Consider the following 22,523-nt stretch of genomic DNA (forward strand, 5'->3'; position numbering starts at 1 on the left):
GTGAAGTAAAGTGAAGGACTTTAGGGTGGGAAGAGAATACTCTGATGATATACCAAGCTGGTGGCGCAAGAGCTGTTAATTTACAAGCATAACAATACTACTAGATAGATTTATGACTCGGAGCTACTTTATAAATGTTTTCCTTTCTTGGAGTTGACACTTCAGGTCTCTTGGCTCATGTGGAAGTTTTAGGATGACACATGGCAGCTTTAGCTATTAAATACCCTGCCATACTACTATTTTTATAAATATGTTCCTTATTAAAGGAGAAGCAGTATATATTTTGTCTCTGGGAAAAGAGCCAGATACTTACATCTTCACTGTTGCACCATGATATACTGCATGCATTTGTGTTTACACACACAGATTTACTAGAATAATTATTGTAGAAAAGTCTGATAATCAGAAGCTGGTCTTTTTCCTCTTCGAGGCTGCACTTGTGGCTTTTGGCTCCAGGTTTCCTGTGCTGTTGTTTCCTGTTCTAGGCTATATTTTGTCTGTTCCCCACTATTAGATGGGGAACATGCAGCCTTTTGACCCCAGAAAGCTTAAATCTGTTGTGGTGAAGGTTAAATAGGAAGGTAAAAGGACACAAAAAGCATGGATGATGTTAAGTAACTGTAGCAGTGCTGAGAGCAATCTAAACATGATTGTCTTTGGATTTCCAATGTTGTTCCAATAAAAAGACATCAGTGTAAGGTTTCATCCACATTATATTTTTCGTATAACTCCCCCCTGCTAATGACTTGCAGCTATAGTTCTAGATTTCTAAATCCTAAGCTGTCTAAGTTTTCTAAACTTTCTAAGATTTCTAAATAAACATAATTATTTGTATTATTTTCTCTTTTTGTCTTTTTTTTCTCTGTCACCAGTCCCTGTTCCATGCCAACTCTCTGCAGAAGACCCATCAGAGTGCACTGCAGGTCCAGCAGAAGGCAGAAGTCATGCTGCAAGCAGGCCACTATGACCCTGATGCCATCCGCACCTGTGCTGAAAAGGTGGCCATGCACTGGCAGCAGCTCATGCTAAAAATGGAGGATCGGCTCAAGCTAGTTAACGCTTCGGTGGCCTTCTACAAGACGTCTGAGCAGGTGAAAATGCACCACTGCACCACCCACTGGTTACTTGGTACTGTATGTAATATTTGACTGTGTTCATCCCAAACCAGTCGACTTGAATATGAAAATAAAGGAAAAAAGAAAACAGTGAAAGGAAAGATGGGGTATATTAAATGGGACTGGGAGATGGTTCAGTGTGAACTTGTGTGTATGTTTTATACAGGTGTGCAGTGTGTTAGAGAGTTTGGAGCAGGAATACCGACGGGATGAGGACTGGTGTGGAGGTCATGATAAGCTGGGCCCTTTAGCTGAGAGTGACCATGTGTTTCCTCTCATCAGCAAACATCTGGAGCAGAAAGAGGCCTTCCTGAAGGTAAACTAATGAATGATTTTTTAAAGAAAAAAATACCAACAAAAAATGCATTGAAAAAATTTTGTCACAAATGGATGAAAAGGGAAATCAGTAAGTTAAGGTTTTAACTTATTCTCTACTAAACACAATCTTCATCTTGGCCAATTTTCTTGGCCCTATGACACCAATAAACTCTTAAACCATCCATCAAAGCATGCAAATTCGCTTGTCTGATCTTACAGTTAATGGTATGTTAAGCTCTGATCTTTCAGTTAAAATGCTGTTTCATAAGAAACTTTCATTAAAGTTTTATCTTTTCAAGGAGACACGATGGAGACTGAAGAATTCTCTTGAAATCTAAATTCATTAGTCATAACATTAAACATATAATACTTTTATCAAAATATATAGATAGATGCAGAATGAAAATAATACATTTAAGTATAATTTTTCCAGACCTTTTTTTGACTGTGTTTTTTTTTAATGTTGGGCCTTCTGACTTAATATATATATATATATATATATATATATATATATATATATATATATATATATATATATATATATATATATGTATGTATACACACAGGTGCGTCTCAAAAAATTTGATTTTTTGTTCTGTAATTTAATTCAAAAATGGAACTTTCATATTTTCTAGATTCATTACACATAAAGTCAAATACAGAAATGACATTTCTGTATAATAAATTCTTTATTCTAATATTTTGAGATACTGGATTTTTTCATGAGCTGTAAGCCATAATCATCAAGATTAAAACAAAAAAAGGGTTGAAATATTTCACTTTATGTGTAATGATGTTATATCAAGAACATATGAAAGTTCCACATTTTTAATTAAATAAAATTGAATAGAAATTTTTTCTACAATATTCTATTTTTTTTAGATGCACCTGTATATTTGGAAGCATAAATTCTGGATTTTTTTAAGCTTAAATTATGAAATAATTTGCTTTCATAGCTTTCATACAGTGGCTTTCATAGCTTTTCTTTATAAGATTATCCCTTTTAGCCACTGTAATTCATTCCAAATTAATGTGTAATTTAATGTGTACTTCAGTCACTAATCCCCTTTTCTCCACTTATTGCACAGATTAGTTTTGTGTAAAACTGAATTGTGTGTAATTATCTGTATAATTTTGTGTCGAACCTCTGACATGACTGAAGAAGTCACAAAGGCAGGGCTTGTTTAGGACTGTGATCTCTGTTCACGATAACATTTTGTGTTTCAGGCGTGTACTCTAGCCCGACGTAATGCTGAAGTTTTCCTCAAGTACATCCATCGCAACAACGTCAGCACTCCCGCCTCCTCCGGCAACACCCGCGGCTCTGAGCAGCAGGTCAAAGGTCAGACTATGCAGATTAACTCTGATTTCTTGTCTGCTGGTAAGATTAAACTGTAGCATCTAGTCAGTAAACGATTATAGTTAACAATGCTGAATCCAAGCATCTTCTACTGTGTTCTAATAGTGTCCACTGTCTATGTTGTTTTCTCTTGTAGCAATCCTCAATGAGCTGTTGCAGAGGGAGAACAGAGTCTTGCACTTCTGGACCATGAAGAAACGCCGCTTGGATCAGTGCCAGCAATATGTGGTGTTTGAACGCAGTGCCAAACAGGTGAGATTCATCAAACCAGAGAGCAGCACACACACATGCTCTGAATACACCTCAGTGATGGCACCTCAGGCATCTGCACCAAAATCACCCCACATTCATTTGTAATGAATGCACTTATAAAGGATGCCTTTTATATGCTTTTTATGTCTTTTATACTTCCTCACACCTGCAACGTTACTTCATCTCCACATCACAGGCGTTAGACTGGCTTCAGGAGGCAGGTGAATATTTCCTCTCCACTCACAACACTCTAGGAGACTCAGCTGAAAAAACTCAAGAGTTGCTGAAAGAGTATGAGAACTTCTGTGTCTCTGCTAAGGTGTGTATCACTCACTCATAACCCTGGTGAAGAGTCTTTCTGTCTTTTTCTGTTTCTAATAAAAAGTGAGCTATAAAAAGCTATAAAAAGTGTTTAAATCTGCAATTTGTAATGTAGACATATGCTTCTAGACCTATAATTGTCATATACGTACTAAGTAAACTTATCCGAAAAGTTCACAGGGCATCTGTAGGACAGTGGTGGCTCATTGGTTAAGGCTCTGGGTTACTGATTAGCACCGCCAAGCTGCCGCTGTTGGGCCCTTGAGGCCCTTAACCCTCTCTACTCCAGGGGTGCCGTATCATGGCTGACCCTGCACTCTGACCCCAACTTCCTAACAAATTGGGATATGCGAAGAAAAGAATTTCACTGTGCTATAATGTATATTTGACAAATAAAGTATTCTTCTTCTGCTTGAGACTAGAGGTGTGCCTCTGGACTCGTCCCACAGGACACAACAAAAAATGGCACTAGTAGGAGGTTTTTACTTTCATGAGGGTGCGAGTGAGCAGTCAGATATGAAGTTCATGAGACAAAGCTAGACCATGTTCATTAATATGAATGTGCAACAATGTGTGATGGATTTACAGTATACTTAGTAACTGCCTGGTCAAGATCGTGGTTGTTACAATTAGAAACAACTAAATTTGTGAATTGTTTTTAAAAAAAAATCAATTTAAGAAAAAATAATAATAACTGATCTCTAATTGAGTGAACTCGAGTGAACCTCAGTGAACTCGAGTGATATAGCTGAGGTTGAAGAACTGTCAGATCCAGAATTTACATTCACTGACAATACTGACATTAACACCCTACCCTATTTGTTTGAGAAACAACCCATGATCGTGCTGACACAGCTGCTGAGACCACAGTCTGATTAAAATAAACCCACTCACTCTTAAACACATAGAAACATGCAGTACACACACCTCTGTTGTGAAACCCATCGCACCGACAGCCATTTCCAGATTCATACACACTCTCTGTGGATAAACACAGACACACTCTCTGTGTATGAACACAGACACACTCATTTAGGCTAAATGCTGCACGTTGTATCTCTCAGCAAACCAAGGATAAGGTGAAGCTGCTGATTCAGCTGGCTGACAACTTTGTGGAGAAGGGCCATATGCATGTGACCGAGCTGAAGAAATGGGTGAGCACGGTGGACAGGCGCTACAGAGACTTCTCCCAGCGCATGGGCCACTACCGCTGCAGCTTGGAGAATGCACTGGGCATCAGCTCGGAGGTGAGAAAACATTTGCTCACGTTCCTTCCTACATTTACAGCTCAAATTCAGACTACAGAACACTTTCCTTATTTCATCTCACCCACTAACTAAATCAATAGGGTTCATCCATTTGGCTTCAAGCCTTTATTACAACAAACACAATTACTTATAAGCCTGGGATGATCTGGAAGAAGAGATTTAAATCAACTAGAGTATACCATGTCATTGCGGTGACAGAAATGATACAACTTTAGCTGATACAGACATTGTTATGCCTCTGACAACAATCAACATACCAAAAACTGTTAATTGTGGTATAGGTGTTCACTTTGCAGTCAGGCAATGAAATGGTAGTGATGAGCCCTACTTTCCTACAGCAGTAAGAACAATGTTGTATTATCTTAGATTATCTATGACAGATGTCTGTGTGTTTCTCTCTTTCAGCATAATAAGGACCTGGAGTTAGATATCATTCCAGCCAGCCTGACTGACCCGGAAGTCAAACTCCGTGAACCTAACCATGAGGTCAATGAGGAGAAAAGGAAGTCAGCCAGGAAGAAAGAGTGAGTCTTTAAACCTTAAGGGTTTAATGTTTTGCTATGCGTAAATATTAATGCAACAGGTAAACAGTTCCTGATAATAAAAAAATAGGAACTGGTTAATCTATATGTATGAGTAAGTTTGAAACCTATTTATTTGTTTGTTTGTTTGTTTATTTATTTAATCAGATAAAAGTCTAGATAATATACCGTGACTAGTAAAACTGAAATGAAATTCAATTAAAAAAATAAAATTCACCTTGAAATTTTTTTCCCTTGAATACGACTTGCTACTATCATAACCGGTGTGTGTGTGTGTGTGTATGTGTGTGTGTGTGTGTGTGTGTGTGTGTGTGTGTGTGTGATTGAATTTAGATTTATAATGGCAGAGTTGCTGCAAACTGAAAAAGCCTATGTTAGAGATCTTCATGAGTGCTTAGAGGTAAGAGATGTCTTCTTAAATAACACTATTCCTAAATGACTATTTATAAATTAAAATTACAGATGATAAAACCATAATTTCTGAGAATATTTTCCCTCAATTTTTAGCCAAGCCCTAAAGAAAAATTACTGTATGTAATTTCAACTGAATTCAATGTCCCGTTGCATAATGTTATAGTTGTTACTGCAGACAGCAATTTCCTTTGTGTGTGTGTGTGTGTGCGCGTGTATAGACGTACCTCTGGGAGATGACTAGTGGTGTGGAGGAGATCCCACCAGGAATCGCCAACAAAGAACATATCATCTTTGGGAACATCCAGGAGATTTATGACTTCCACAATAAGTAAGATGTTATCTACAAGCACAATGTTTTTTTTTTGTTTTGCTTTTTTAAATCAGAGTATATACATTAATACACTACTTCTATAAAAGAGCCTAGTTTTACTGTGATGTTGGTGTTTTTATTTCCTTTTAAATGTAGCTTAAATATGTAAATGTAAGCAAATGCAATGTTGATTATGTTCCTCATTTGATATGCAAATGATTAATGATTGTTTTCATTATGATTTCTTTTTATTTAGCATTTTCTTGAAAGAGTTAATCAATTATGAGCAGTTGCCAGAGGATGTGGGCCATTGCTTTGTCACATGGGTGAGTGCCATTGATGCACCTTCATCTAATTATAATAATAAGATAAAAATAATAATAATAATGCTTATACATATTCACCACATTTTATATTATTTTTCCAGGCGGATAAATTCCAGATCTATGTGACTTACTGTAAAAATAAACCAGACTCAAATCAGCTTATCCTAGAGCAAGCTGGAAGCTTTTTTGATGTAAGAGCATTTCTGCTTCTTTTCTATGTATTCACTTCTTCACCCTATTATGCCCCAGTCTAGGGTTGGGATGGTAACAGAAAGTAACACAAAGAGTGGGTGACATATGATTGTTGGGTGCATAAAGAAAACACACTGCGACTTTCTCGCAAATTACAGCAGCTATACTGTATGAACAGAATGTTCACAATAGTACACAGTTAATGATGTCAGGCAGACCCAGGCCAAAATATTAAACATATCTGTACCCTGTACCACCACGTGCTAGCTTACCTGTAACAATAAAGACACCACAAACACATGACAATCTGCTGCCAAACCTCTCTGCCTTGACAATGCATACAGAATATAGGAAAATATCTACAAAAATACAGGGAATATGCAGGGTGGGAATATGTACAAATCCAGTGAACAATATGAAAAGCATATCAGGCATGGTCTCATAATCATTATCCAGCTTTGAGTCACACTCCAAGAAGTCCAGAATAATTTACAGAACACAGAAGAATGAGTTAGCAACAAGCAGCTCCATCCACTCCAGCGGTTCCTGAAATACCACCTCAAAGATGATGTATTGCGCAACCCTGAGGCAATAGGTAATGGAGCGGGATCCTGGAAGTAAGACAGCAGCACAGCACCAACATCTCACTCTGAATCTAGACACATCAAAAAGATCCCAGACCAGTCATAACAACTCCCTTTTTTTAAAATCACAGAGCTATTATTTTTCAAATAAATAAAGTTCTCTAAATACCAGGTGTGTTGTACACACCATCGTGTAGCTAATTGTGTTTGCATTGCATTGCATGTCTACAGGACATGTCTGGAACAAGCACTCAATCTTAGCCAGTGGGAGGCAACTGACACTGAGTTATACAGTAGGATGCCACGATATTAATCATGAGTGAACATTGAGCACAGACAGAGCTTAATGAATTCAGCGTATGAGACTGTGTGCTGTATTTGAGCACGCTGTTACAATCTATTGATTATCCTCTGTGCAGGAAATCCAGCAGAGGCATGGCCTGGCAAACTCCATCTCCTCTTACCTTATCAAGCCTGTACAGAGGATCACCAAGTACCAGCTTCTCCTGAAGGTGCTGTGTGTGTCTGTGTGTGTGTGTGTGTGTGTGTGTGTGTGTGCGTTGTTGTGTATGTGTGCTTATAAGAGGAAGCAAAAGTGTGGTCGAAGTAATTATCTTTGAACAGTGGAAATGAGACAAGTTCCTTATAGTGGACATTATCCCATTTTAGTCATGACAGCTCTCGAGTGAGATTGTGAGCTTTTATAGAGAGGAACAGAGTGTAAATACGTTTGGTCTTGGTGGACTAGATCTGCTACGCTGCTGCTGCTGCTGAGTGAGTGCAAATACTTGCTCTGATAGACATGGACAGACATAGAAAAGAAGAGACCCTTGCTGAGGGAGGAACGACCCCCCAGTAGCAGGTCAAGACGGTTTTGGAGAGGTGGAGGGTAGGATGTGAAATTTCGAATGCTCTCTTCTTTTATTTCATACGCTCCTCTTTGTAGCTCACATTTACATAACAATACAGCTGTTTTTATTTATTTATTTATTTATTTATTTGTGTATTGCAAACTTCAGTCCTGCATATCAGAATTGCTTTTGTGTATATCAAATCAACATGTTTTTGTGCATATCAAAAGACTAACATTGGCGTCTGAAATTACGTAGCGGCGGTGTAGCATTTACTGTGCTTTTATCCTTTTTGTCCTCTCAGGAGCTTCTGAGCTGTTGTGAAGAGGGTAAAGGTGAGATTAAGGATGGGCTGGAGGTGATGCTGGCTGTGCCGAAGAGAGCCAATGACGCCATGCACCTCAGCATGTTAGAGGGTAATCACACCTTTCCTCCACTGAGCTACACAATGCACAGCTTTATACAGTGAAAGCCCAGAGGGTACACATATAATTACAATACCAACCAAAAAAACCCCTGGCTTGTATTCAGATGATATCTATTCAGATTATTATGTTCCACAGAATTGACTGGTATACTGATTGACTGTTCTCCAACCTTTGACCTAACGTCCACTCTTTGCTTGTCTGTAGGTTTTGATGAGAATTTGGATGTGCAGGGAGAGCTGATCCTACAGGACACATTCCAAGTGTGGGACCCCAAATCTCTGATCCGGAAAGGTCGAGACCGCCACCTCTTCCTCTTCGAGATCTCTCTTGTCTTCAGCAAGGAGATCAAAGACTCAGCTGGCCGCACTAAATACGCCTACAAAAGCAAACTACTGGTATTCCAGGATGTCTGATCTTTTCATTTTGCATACACAGTGGTGGTTGAAAGTTTGTGAACCCTTTAGAATTTTCTATGTATCAGTATAAATATGACCTAAAACATCATCATATTTTCACACGAGTCCTCAAAGTAGACAAAGAGAACCCAATTAAACAAATGAGGCAAAAAGATTATACTTGGTCATTTATTTATTTACTGAGGAAAATAATCCAATATTACAATATTATCTGTGATTGGTAAAAGTATGTGTACCTCTGGCAAATGTATGTGAACCTCTAGGATAAGCAGTTTATCTGAACGTGAAATTAGAGTCAGGTGTTTTCAGTCAACGGGATGACAATCGGGTGTGAGTGAGCACCCTGTTTTATTTATAGAACAGGGTTCTATTAGAGTCTGATCTTCACAACAAATTCTGCATATTTATGCAGAAGTATAGAAAATTCTAGAGGGTTCATAAGCTTTCAAGCACACTGTAAAGGTGTAATGTTTTGGAGTTACAGAGTTACTCTTTTTAGTGTTAATTGTGAGCTGGTTGTTTATCATTGTTTTGCCAGTATAAACTATATGCTAATAACTAATTTAACTGAAGCATTCAAAGAACAACACAACATCAGTGAACAAGGCAGTGTATAATCTTACTTAAGGGTGTTACAGGTGTGGTTCTTTGCTCTATTTTGGAATATCTATTAGAACAGTATGTGGTCAGATAATTTTATGGATGTTGATACATTTAATGATGAAGATTTACAGAAGTCTGTTTTGTTTTTGTTGTTGGGGTTTTTTTGTTGTTGTTGTTTTTTGCAAACTCCCAAACCATAAATTACACACACGCACCAAGAGCAGGGCCTTTATTATATAGAATCATTTGGTTAGTAACCTCTTCATCAGTGAAACTACAAGCTATCCCAGAAACACTGGACATGAGGCAGGAATGCACCTTTAATGGGATGCTATTCCATCACAGGGCACCATGAACACACACATTCATTAAAATCTACAGGCAATCAAGAGTCACAGCCAATCCACCTACTGCCATGATTTTGGGAGCTGAGAGGAAACTGGAGAAAACCCACAAGGACATGGAAAGAACATGCACAGAAACGCCACACAGGCAGTAACCTAAGGTTAGGATTGAACCAGGAACCCTGGAGCTGTGAGGCAGAACCACTAACCATTGCCCCAACATGCTGCCCTGTGTGCATGTAACTTTTCAGGAACAAAAATGCATGGTGCATAGGGCCAAATCTGTGTGTGACTTGTTTGACAGGCATACTAACTGCTCTGCAATATCACCAGGCCTCAATCCCATATAAATCATGTGGCATTGATTGAAACATTAGATGAAACAGCAAAACAGTCACCACAAGCTGTAGATGAACTGTGCATCTAGTCAGTAGGCTAAACTACGGGCATCCTGTGCTTACAGGATTGGTGCTGTTATTAAAATGAGCAGAGGTATAACTAAATACTAGGGAAAATATAAACTGACTCTTTTTTTACAGTGCTTGTTTTATATACTGTGTTTAGTATTTAATAGTGGGTCTTGTTGGTTAGTACATTTGCCTTGCTCCTCTGGGACTGGGGGTTCAATTCCCACCTCCTCCCTGTGTGTGTGGAGTTTGTTCTCCCTGTGCTTTGTGGGTTTCCACTGGGTACTCTCGTTTCCTCCCCCAGTCCAAAGACATGCGTTGTAGGGTGATTGGCATTTCCAAATTGTCCACAGTGTGTGAGTAATGAGTGTGTGTGCAATTGTGCTCTGCAGAGGGTTGGCTCCAGGGATAGGCTCCAGGCTCCCCACAATCCTGTGTAGGATAAGCGGTATAGAAAATGGATGAAATTCAGTAAAAATATTTAATATTTGTAAAAGCCCAAGCAAATTAATAAACAATAAAATAATACATAATCTACTGTTTATTTATTGTGTCGTATTTATTTAGTGTGATTTAACTTGGCATTTTATTTAGTATGTATTTTGTTATATAGTGACGAGTTATCCGCATGTGCCTCTTTGTTTATTTATTTATTTCTTTTTTATAGACATCTGAGTTGGGGGTGACGGAGCACATAGAGGGCGACCCTTGTAAATTTGCACTATGGGCAGGACGGACGCCATCATCTGACAACAAGACAGTCCTTAAGGTACTATCTATGAAATATATGTGGCTGCATAAACATGATGACTCCTAGGTCAATGATATTACAAAGCCAAATATTACAGGAGCGCATTATGTACATTTGTCTAGCTTTGTGCATATTTATTTCATAATATAGCAGCAAGATTACCTCTACAGGCCATTACCGTTAAACTTATTCCACAGGCGTCCAGCATTGAGGTAAAGCAGGAGTGGATAAAGAACATACGGGAGGTTATTCAGGAGAGGATGATTCACCTGAAGGGGGCACTAAAGGAGCCTATACCGATACCCAAAACCCCTGCCAAGCCACGCAACAACAGCAAGAGGTTAGACCTCACCTGGGTTGTGTCCTTTCAAACATCTGAGCATCTCTACTGTGTGTTTTAAAAGCATTTACACTAAAGCTGGCATAGATATAGGTATATGGCAGTATCTGTTGTGATATTTATTTTGTGTGTGTTTGTGTGTCTATGCAGAGAAATTGGAGAGGATGCTGATAGTCAGGGAGATGGCAGCAGTCAGCCGGACACCATCTCCATTGCCTCTCGAACCTCTCAGAACACAGCAGACAGTGACAAGGTAGAAACTCGGCATGTTTCTGTGCTTGCTGTCTCCTACAGCCTACCATGAGGAACTGCAAAATAGTCTCCCTGGAAGAGAGAAATTTCAAGATCAATTATCCTAAAACATTGCACTTTAGGATCATTTTAGTATTCAGGAGAAAACTTGGTAAGCCCACCCCCTAAAAAGGGCAGTGTGACTTTTGATTGACAGGTGGATGTGAAACGGGGTTTCCTGCCCTTTTCTTAAGTCTTGAGCAGGGGTGGTACCATGGCTAAAGTAAGAATGGTAGCCATGGTGGCACTTTGTATTTAGAGTGCCAGATAATCATGTTAAATTATGAAAAGTCTGTTCAGGTTGTGCTTTGGTTTGCATTGTTCCTCGAGGAATTATGAGAGGCCCTATGAAATCAAAGTAAGATCCAGTTACATTGCTTTATTCTAAAAGCCATTGTTTATTTGAGCATGATATCAGTATTACTTACAGGAGGAGGATGTGTGTGTGTGTGTATATATGTGTATATGTTTGTGTGTGTGTGTATATATATATATATATATATATATATATATATATATATTGTGTGTGTGTGTGTGTGTGTGTGTGTGTGTGTGCGCAAGCGTATGTGTTTGTCTCAGTGAGATGACTGTGACTTGCACTTGTCCAAAGCTATGTTGGAGCTCTCGGTGTTGAGAGCATGTTGTGAGAGCTCTCATGCTGTTATATTCCTGTTGCTCTGCTTTGTTGCTGAAATGTCACTACATCGTATTTGCTGGAGGTAAATAAACCCACATGACAACTGCAGCAAATACTTGCACACTTGCCATGTGGGAGTATTATTTTCCCCTGCTGTGTCCTCCAGACAAGTCTGTGGGCAGGTTTGGTCTTTTCTGCTCTGTTGTTCTTTGTGTGCTGATTCTGATGAAATTGTGATCTCTTTCTCCTTGAAACGCAAGTGCGGTTTAACAAATAGATACTGATGCATGTGTGCACACATCTACAATATCATGAGCCGGTTTTATATTTAGATCTCGGTTACATTAGAGCCATGACACTTCTTTACTCCGTGATATGGATCGTGACCAGTGATTGTTAGAGAGACCGGTAACAACCTCATGTTGCATCTAATAGAAGTTGATACTGTACAGTGAATCCTTTTGAATATGAACACAAACTAGGGTGGTGTACGCAGACATAGGGTCAAGACAGAGATTTTATGATCTATTTTAGTTGTAATTTTACAAAAAAAAAAAAGTTAACATCACATTAAGACCCTGTGGCTGTTTTTGTCAGCTTTTGTTCATTTTTACGAGCTCCGCTTTGTCGATTGTTCTCTGTTTGGGTTCGTAAACAGTTATTTTCTCAGTTCATTGTGGATTTTCCAGACCACTCAGATGCCCAACCTACATGCATTTCCCTACATGTCCCAAATCTTCAGTCTTGGTTTTTGGAGGTAAACACACTCAAAGCTCCAGACATGGGCTTTTTTTCTGCTGTCTTTAAATCTTGTGGTCCAACAAGCAGACAAAGACGCCCAGTCAGGCTCTGAAGCTCAAATGAGACGTTTTCTTTCTATGGTTTTCCACTTACCATTAATTGGGGCTTTGGTTACGTTGAGGAAATGAACAGGCACAGACCCATTACTGCTCAGTCAGGATCTTGTTCTTTTCTTTCAAATCTCTCATGTCCTGAATTGTGTCAAATTATACAGTTCCATGAACCAGGACATTATACAAATTCATGCTGATGAATATATGGAATGTATGAGAGTTTGTCCATTTCTGCATCAACCTGCACAAGTAGGAGATAATGTATAAACTCATCTTATGGTGAGTTTAATGGAGGATAATGGAGAAACTCATCGTATGGTGTTTTTTGTTTGTTTGTTTAATTTTCTACACACCATACTTACCATCAGTGATGTAGTGTATTCCTCTAGTCTATTAAACATTTAAGGTTTTACCCCCATTAGTACTCTATACACCATTTCATGCACATACTTCAGGTTTAAACCTGTCTTGTCAGTACATTGCACAGATCCATACTGTAAATGATATATGTAGAAAAATTCTTAAGCACAGTGGTGCAGAAGGTGGTGTTGGTCCCTCACCGCTCCAGGGTCCAGAGTTTGATCCTGAGCTCAGATTTCTGTCTTTGTGGGAGTTTCATAGTTTCCAAAACCATGCTGGTAGGTGGATTGGCTACTCGAAGGTGAGAATGTTTGTGTGAATAGGTATGGGTGTGCGTGTGATGCATTGTGAAGGACTGGCATCTCGTCCAGGGTGTAAATCATTAACTCCAGTGTGCAGCTCAGTCCCATGTTTGGGTTTCCTGGAAACCTAATTGTCTAAAGTAATGTAATGTAGTAACCTGTGGAGAGTTGGTTAAGTGCGTTAATACAGAATGAGAGAAGCAAATGAATAGAAAAGTTTCTAATATTTCTAATGTCACCATCAACAAAAGTCAGCAAGTTGGTCATACACTGTGCACAATTTTCACAGGATAGGTTTTGGGTCCATCACATCTCTGACCAGGACAAAGCAGTTAGAGAAGTGTGAGTGAATGAATGAATGCTAACACTTTAGAAGCTGGTGTTGAATGTCACTGTTCCGCCAGGACATTACTTAGCAAAATTGAATAAATTAAATGGTGGATTAAACTGGTGCATATAAGGCAAGGTCTCCAATGAGAAAATGATCAGGTTTAATTTAGAGTGCTTGTCTGGAGATAAGTAGGGTTCTTTATCTGATGTCGTATTCTTTAGAAATCCATAGTATGACTAAGTGCCAGGATGATAAAACTATTCTCCTCAAACACCACTGTATCCTCATGTCACAAGACTATGTGCATACTACTGCTATCAGAGCACAGCTGCTTTAACCACACACACACACACCTATCACAAAGTGCAAGAAGGTTTATAACCGAGCAGAGCGTGTACACATACACACACACACACCCACAGCCACACCCCTATCACGAAGAGCAAGGTGGGTTATAACTGAGCAGAGCGTGTGTATACATATATACATACATACACACACACACACACACACACACACACACACACACACACTCACACACAGTGTCATAGTGTACAGGTAGTTCAGACTTACACATACTCAGTAGCGACAGTTACTGAGTACTGCTCTTGGTCCCAGCCAATCAGAATCTGTCACTGACCTCAGATCAGACAGAGAGAAAGCGAGAGAAACGCAGGAGAGAAAGAATAACTCAGAGGTGGAGAGCAGGAAGGAAAGGGAGTAGAAACACAGAGAAGTCACCATGCCAAAGTGGATGAGCTTTAAGCTTTTCAAAGAGAGCAGACGTGTAAGTACTCTCCTTTATGGTTTTATTTTGTGCTGTCATAATGAGCCATGCTGGAGACAATTAAAAGTCTGTAAGTGTTTAGTGGTTTAGTATATTGCTGTGCTGTGTATCTGACAATCTGTCAGAGATTATAGGAAATCAGGTGGACAGTTCACACAGGTCAAAGGTGCTCTGTGTGACGGTGCTGTATGTAGTGAGCTTGGTATGGCAGAGACTCTAAAGCCAGCACAATGGGGGGGGGGGGGGGGGGGAATTTATAAAGTTAAAACTTGGGTTATAAAACTTTTTGCTTTATGATTCACATCATGAGTCAATTACAAGTTTTTGGAAAACTGGTATAGGGAATTTTGTGTTTTAGTGTGAAGTTGATGTTGACCAACATCTGTGCATCAGATGTTCTTTTTTTGTTGTTGTTCTTGTTGTTGTTGTTGTATGAAATGTATGCTGACAGCATGTAGACACCATGTGCAGGAAACAGGCTATTAGAATGTGCATAACAGAAGAGTTTGCTCTTTAAAAATGCATTAGCAGACTAACATCAATCTCTCGAATCCAGTGCTTTGGTGCCTTTGAATGTGCATAAGTTTATCATCTTTCCTATAATGTTCCTTATTATTCTCATGAGAGACACATGAGAAATAAGGAGTGTTTTCACTGCCATGGTTTGGCAACTAGAAATTAGGTCACACTGAGGGCATTAGCACACCTACCGAAAGGTTAGTGGTTTTTTTTTTGTTTGTTTTTTTTTTCTTTTGAGAAATACAAAATACGCAGTCAGGGCTAACATCCCTTAGTAACCTTTTTTTTTGCAACCTTCAGTTTAATTCTGCAATTTAAACTGATTTCTTAAGTAATCCTACATGTTGTAAGGGTCCATTGGAGCCAAAGCAATAGATCAGAGCTGTCAGGTGGATTCACCTGAATATGTTGATATTATGTTATTGGGCAGTTTCATTCTAGCCCACTATCTTCTAACATGTTCTACTAACCACAGATCTAAAGTGTGTAAACATGCATAGCTTAAAAGAATAGTTTAGCTGAAAAAACAAAGTTCTCACAAATTCCCCCTTTGGACAGAAGTAGTGAAACATTTAAGACTTTTGTTGTGTGAAGTTTGCTTCTTTAGTTTTTCACTAGAGCTATGAGGTGAGTGTTGCTGACAAATAAGGGCTGACTCATGCCACCAGTTTAGCATCGTGCAAAATCATCACACAGTTGTTCAGTAATGTATAAATACCGGAATCTACAGAAATAGACAAACGTGTGCTCAATAGCTAATAAGCTGTATCACTAGCTATCTTGAAGGTAGAATCACTTCCTGAGAATGTACAGGGTGTCCCAAAAGTCTCCATACATAAGGGATATTAATGCTTTTTTTCATCCATTTTAATGAATTAACTTTTATTTTCCAGTGTGCTGTCCAGTCACATGATTTGGTCGCATGAAAACCTCATTATCTAGGCTAAAAAGTACAATCTAACGAATGTAAACATGTACAGTATGGCGAGCTAGTTGGCTAGGTACTTGTGCATTTACACAGATTAAAGCTGGGTGCACACACAGTAAAATCCCTAGTATTGAATTAACACGTCAAACTAGCCATCAGAGGCTACAGATTATGGCCTAGGATTATAGGAATCTTTCAGGATTCTCAAAATCAGTCTCCGACGACTGAATCGTGGCCAAAATCGTACAGTGTGAACCCGATTTTAGGGAAAAACAAATGTGTACATGGTCCTTAATCTCTTCATTATCCTATCATGTTTACCAGATTGACTAAAAGTCAGCAAGTTGTTTTGTCTTTGAGATGTAGGGTTTTGTCCTTACATTGCACTTCAATGATATTCAAATGTGACAAGTGTTTTATTTTTTGTTTTATTATGTTTAACGGTGAGGTTTTATTTCTACATGCCTACATTTTCGAAATTGTGAAAAGATTGTCTGTCATCCATGCATGCTAATCAATCCTCCAAGTTAAATATTTTTCCACTATAAAGCCAAATCGCACATTGGTTGTTGCATGTAGTGCAGCAGGAGGTGGAACAAGTAGTGTGCAATATAGTTATGACATTAAGTTTGTGTCGCACCAGGGTTAAGCTAATTTTGTTTAAATATTGCTACATACCAAATGACAACTTTTGCACACTTATAAAATGGAAGCTTTCCTTACTTTCAGACACCATGTTTTACATTTAAGTCAGAGAGAAAGTCAGACATACAGCAGATGGAGACAGGCAGAAAGGGCAAAACCGTTTTAGAGCCTCTAATTTCCATGACAAAGAACCTCCATCCAATGAACTTCATAAACCCTGTGTCACCTGACGCGTGTCCTTTCCGAGGTGGGATTTTCTACGTCTGACACTGAAAATCACCTAGCAACATCACCTTCCTCCCCCTCAACATGGAGACCTGATCATTCAACATGCAGATGGTTGCTGAGAGAAAAGAATAATAACAACAACAAAAGACTCAGCATACAGTACAGTATGTCTGCTTTGTGCTGTTTAAACCAGCCACCTCTGTGACCTTTCAGAAGCTGCCTCCAGTGTGAAATGAGGCTCTACTGCTGTGAGATCATAAGAGTCACCACATGACATAGGACCATAGTGGAGCATTAGTTTTGTAAAGGACCAGAGTGTTGTCACTGCATGATTTATTTAGTGCATTTAGTCGTCTCGTCTATTTAATGTTTTGTCGGGGAACCTTGTATCCGATCTGGCCAGAATTACAAACATGGCTAAAAGCAAATCTAACTTAGTAATACTGCCTGACTAATTCTGTCTGACTGAGTTATTTTTATTTTATTTTTTAAACTATTGCTTTCTCTGCAGGCTCTTTTCCTCTGTATTTGGTACAGTAACCAGCTTTGCTGTACAGATAAAAGCTACTTTTATAGGTTCACTTTTTAGTAGGATCTTGATATCTTCTTGGTTTCAACCATCAAGGGAATCAGTAGAGGGGTACAAAAGAATTTCCAGAACATTAGATGTATACAGTGACATCACCAAGAACAGGACGTCCCTCCAAAATGAGCAAAAGGGCAAAATGAATACTTTTCAGAGAGGCTGCCAAGATACCTACAGCAACATTAAAGGGATCAGGAATATCTGCCTGTTTCTGATCACTCTCTGCATGTGACATCAATCTCTCATATTCTTCAGCCCCAATGTTATGGGGTAGGGTGAATAGACGGAAGCCCTTTCTCATGGAAAAAAGGCCCGCATAAGTCTGGTGAGACCATGGAAGAAGTTTTTAAGAATACTTCTAAAGATATTTTGGTGCAAAAACAAAACAGGTTATCACCCAAAGAACACCAAAACCCATCGTAAAACATGGTGGTAGCAGCATCATGCTATGGGATTGCTTCTTGTCAGCTGGGACTGGGGCTCTAGTCAAGATAGAAGGAATCATGGAAAGCTCCAAATACCAATCTATTTTGGCACAATCTTCAGTACAAGAATGACCCAAAGCATGAATACAACACAACAAAGTAATGGCTTCAGAAGAAGATGATCAATGTTTTGAAATGGCCCAGTCAGAGCCCAGATCTAAATCCTGTTAAAAAAATTTTTTTAAAACCCTGTGGAATGGCTTGAAGAGGGATCAAAGAGATCCCCTTGCAATGTAATAGATCTTGAGCATTTTTGCAAGGAATAGTGGAATACCATTGCAAAATCATTATGTGCTAAGCTGGTCATCACTTACTCAAAAAGACATGCTGTAACAAAGTATTAGTTTAGGCGTGTGCACATTCATGCAACCAGGTTATTGTAAGTTGTAATCCCCCCCCCCCCCCTAAAATGGGGTGGTCTTCTATATCTTTTTCACTTGAATAGTGTTTGCTGTTATATCACAATAAAGGTAGAAAAAGATCTGACATGATTTATCTTGGTTGCATTTTATTTATATCACAGAAACCTGCAATTTCAACAGGGGTGTGTAGAATTTTTATATCCACTGTAGTGTCTCTTTAAAAGGGATTTAAGCTCCATAAGTTGGCTATAGTTAATTATTAGAGTAAAGCTAAGGTTCGCTATATTCACCTTTCTGTACTAAAGTTACAAAAGTACTTGATGGTACCACCCCAGTGACAAGGCAAGGTACAGATTAGTACCATTTTTCAATGAAATTGTTATTCTCTGGAATTGTGGAAAAGGACTTGGGAGTGACTCCCTGTCCCACTCATTTGTTTTTGAATCTTTTGTCCTGGGAAACCAAAATGGCATTTTTTCCTATGAATTTCATCTCCAATAATGAAATTATGCTTTCATATGCTTCAGAAATGTGAACTTTTCCCACGAAATACTTTGCTGATTCTGTCAGTTTGATTGAGGTCTCTGTTCACTCTCCTGGTTGCCTTTATAGCGGTAGCAGAGAGCTATGTTTATTCTAAGGTGGCTTATTTATTTTAGTCGGGATGTTGCAGCACTAACTGTAGATGGAGCCATGGTAGATGTCTAAAAGTGAGTTGGGCTGCTTCTTTTGTTGCCACATGGAGCAGAAAAATGTCTTTGAAACCTGATTTAGTGTATGTATATATGACTGTGGCTTGTAACTCTCTCTTTACATTACATTACTTTTATGGCATTTGCCCTTAAATATACATATATCTTATTTATTCAGTTGAGCAGTGGTAGCTTGGGTGATGCTGGGATTTGAACTCATGACCTTCTGGTCAGAAGTCCAATGTCTTAACCACTGTGCTACCACTACCGTTCCACATGGTGTTTATTAGTCTGCTATGGTTCCACACCTCAAAATCTAATTCCAAGGAAGTGATCATCACTTTTTGACCCAATTTCTAATTCCTGAGAAGCAGATTTGTGTTATTTTAGAAGAGGAGTATGATGTCACAAAGGTGTGTCACATCCTGTAATACCAATCGCTTTGTACATTTAGACTCTTGCTGGATCTGCTTATGGTGGTGGCAATGTCTCTGTCATAAAATGTCATAAAACAATCAGCTTGACACTCCCTAGATGGCTTTGAACAAGTGATCAGCTTAGAAATCTCTGTTTGTATTATGTATGTGATTGTGGATAACTGACTGATTTTAAATGGAATCTTGATGTTTTTAGCTCATATCTCCATAGTGTCTCTTTCTCGTTCTCTGTCTGAGCATCTCTCTGATTTTATTGTCAGCGTGGGTCAACCTTGGCTATTGCTAGATGCACTTAAGTATACAACCTTTGGCTGGCTTAAGTGTGTTGACGTTGCTCTGTTGTGAAATTCATAAACACCTTCATGAAATTTCAGTTTCTCAGTAGTCTTATCATTCTCCACAGGCCAGCCAAGACTAGGTCAGTGTCATTTTCGTCCAGAGCAAATTATTAATCTTTGTTAGATTATGACAGTTCTCTTTGTGTGCTTGTAGGTGTTGTGTTAAAGCAACAGTATCTGTACTATCTTAGAGAGCATCATCTGAACACCTGGACAGAGCACGGAGAAACGCAGGTTGAATGTAGTTCAGTAGTAGAGTTAACAGCAAATAAATGAATGTAGGATTCTGACTATAGTCTTTTAGCTTACAGTGGTGCTTGAAAGTTTGTGAACCCTTTAGAACGTTATAAATATGACCTAAAACAGCAGACGTTGTCCTAAAAGTAGACAAAGAGATCCCAGTTAAACAGATAAGACAAAAATATTATACTTTGTCATTTACTTATTGAGGAAAAGGATCCAATAGTTCATATCTGTGAGTGGTAAAAGTATGTGAACCTTTGCTTTCAGTATCTTGTGTGACCCCCTAGTGCAGCAATAACTGCAACTAAAAGTTTCGCTCACTCACACCTCATCATCCCATTGATTGAAAACCCCTGACCCTAATTTCACCTGAAAATTATTTGCTAATCCAGATACTTTTTCAGATACTTTGAAATATTGGATCATTTTCCTCAATAAATCAATGAGCAAGTATCATATTTTCATCTCATTTGTTTAATTGGGTTTTCTTTATCTACTTTTAGGACTTTTCAAGCACTACTGTATATTTCTTAACCTGCAATAAACTCAGTGTTGGTTGGTAAACAACTGTTTACCAGGGCACAGTCACTTTTGTGTGTACGTGTTTGTGTTGTATGTGTGTGCTTGTACAGTACAGTATATCTCTGCAATGTAATGTTAGCTGGTGTCTTAGGTAAATGTGAGGGGTGTGAAATGATGAACATTGATTAATCAATTACAGTTCCCCAAATCAAAAACACCACAAGGAAAGTTGCTCCAAAACTGGCACAGAGTCTTTTATTTATACACTTAGCAGTACACTTAGCAGACTATCTCTTGTTCTTGCTTTGGCTGCATGTTCATTTTCTCACCTAGCCAAAACAACACAACTTCAGCCTGCTTGCCAAAATGAATGCATATAATCGACTAAGTAATGAAAGCATTAAGTTACGTCGCATAACGAGTTGGATCTCCTGATGTCTGTTTTGTCTATGTGTGGGTGCTAGGATAAAACCTGTTGTAATGTTGTAATGTTAGAAAAGAACACAACATCATGAGTCAACATTTATCTGTCCAGATGTTTAGCCGGCTAGCTGACTTATAAGACATTCATGTCACCTACAGCTCAGACTTCGGCAGAATGTATGCCAGGAGTGAACTCTTGAGGTGATCAAAGATTCTGGAAAGCTTTGTGCTAGATGCTTTGGTTCAGTTTCAATAAGCCATGCAACCACAAAAACACAAAGGAAAATAGAGGTCTGGGGATAATTTGCAGATTGTTTATTGCTACACTGTCACTTTTTTGCCAGCTGTCATGCTTATAAAAGGAAATTACAAAATGAAAGGAGCTTGACTGAGTTAGAGAAAGATCGACTTAACTTTTTAGGGGTGATGATTATAAATAGAATCCAGACTCACTAATGAGCCAGAGAAAGCAATTGTTGCTTTCTCTTGGTGATTGTGCGAAAAAGTGCCAAAGAACACATGTCTAAAGAATAATTACCTGACCACATTGCTTTAGCTCTCATTGATTCCCAAACCTGTGTATATGCACTAAATAGCCTTAGCCCGTTTGGGTTCAGTGATCTCTGAATGAGTTCTCATTAAATGGCAGTAGTATGGTTTCATTCAAGTCCTCTTACCTAAAGGATTCCACATCAATTGACTACGAATCATTTTGACGCTGTCCATCCATCTCTGTTACTGCATGGTCTATGCAGAGTAGCTTTAGGCAGTAAATGCTTTGTGGTCCAGATCACGAAGAGTGATTTCTCTCATGATTTCTTCCTCACTTACAGTATCTCACAAAAGTGAGTACACCCCTCACATTTTTGTAAATATTTGATTATATGTTTTCATGTGACAACACTGAAGAAATGACACTTTGCTACAATGTAAAGTAGTGAGTGTACAGCTTGTGTAACAGTGTAAACATGCTAGAGCTCAGTGTCAGGGTCTTGGCAATCTTCTTATAGCCTAGGCCATCTTTATGTAGAGCAACAATTCTTTTTTTCAGATCCTCAGAGAGTTCTTTGCCATAAGGTACCATGTTGAACTTCCAGTGACCAGTATGAGGGAGTGTGAGAGCGATGACACCAAATTTAACACACCTGCTCCCCATTCACACCTGCGACCTTGTAACACTAACAAGTCACATGACACCGGGGAGGGAAAATGGCTAATTGGGCCCAATTTGGACATTTTCACTTAGGGGTGTACTCACTTTTGTTGCCAGCAGTTTAGACATTAATGGCTGTGTGTTGAGTTATTTTGAGGGGACAGCAAATTTACACTGTTACACAAGCTGTACACTCACTACTTTACATTGTAGCAAAGTGTCATTTCTTCAGTGTTGTCACATGAAAAGATATAATCA

General features: G+C 38.8%; 1 protein-coding gene across 1 annotated transcript in view; it reads left to right on the top strand.

The window, feature by feature from the left end:
* kalrna (kalirin RhoGEF kinase a) overlaps positions 1 to 22,523 on the top strand; it is a 183,394-nt gene that overhangs the window by 121,964 nt on the left and 38,907 nt on the right. The window contains exons 17-33 of the mRNA XM_053627004.1: positions 873 to 1,091; positions 1,282 to 1,431; positions 2,661 to 2,775; positions 2,930 to 3,045; positions 3,242 to 3,364; positions 4,431 to 4,613; positions 5,040 to 5,158; positions 5,510 to 5,576; positions 5,809 to 5,918; positions 6,157 to 6,226; positions 6,328 to 6,417; positions 7,422 to 7,514; positions 8,158 to 8,269; positions 8,486 to 8,676; positions 10,719 to 10,820; positions 11,000 to 11,142; positions 11,293 to 11,395. Coding sequence (XP_053482979.1) covers positions 873 to 1,091; positions 1,282 to 1,431; positions 2,661 to 2,775; positions 2,930 to 3,045; positions 3,242 to 3,364; positions 4,431 to 4,613; positions 5,040 to 5,158; positions 5,510 to 5,576; positions 5,809 to 5,918; positions 6,157 to 6,226; positions 6,328 to 6,417; positions 7,422 to 7,514; positions 8,158 to 8,269; positions 8,486 to 8,676; positions 10,719 to 10,820; positions 11,000 to 11,142; positions 11,293 to 11,395 — 2,106 coding nt within the window. The remainder of the gene's footprint in view (positions 1 to 872; positions 1,092 to 1,281; positions 1,432 to 2,660; positions 2,776 to 2,929; positions 3,046 to 3,241; positions 3,365 to 4,430; positions 4,614 to 5,039; positions 5,159 to 5,509; positions 5,577 to 5,808; positions 5,919 to 6,156; positions 6,227 to 6,327; positions 6,418 to 7,421; positions 7,515 to 8,157; positions 8,270 to 8,485; positions 8,677 to 10,718; positions 10,821 to 10,999; positions 11,143 to 11,292; positions 11,396 to 22,523) is intronic.

This window comes from Ictalurus furcatus, chromosome 6 (genome assembly GCF_023375685.1).
Source record: "Ictalurus furcatus strain D&B chromosome 6, Billie_1.0, whole genome shotgun sequence".
NCBI classification, from domain to species: domain Eukaryota; kingdom Metazoa; phylum Chordata; class Actinopteri; order Siluriformes; family Ictaluridae; genus Ictalurus; species Ictalurus furcatus.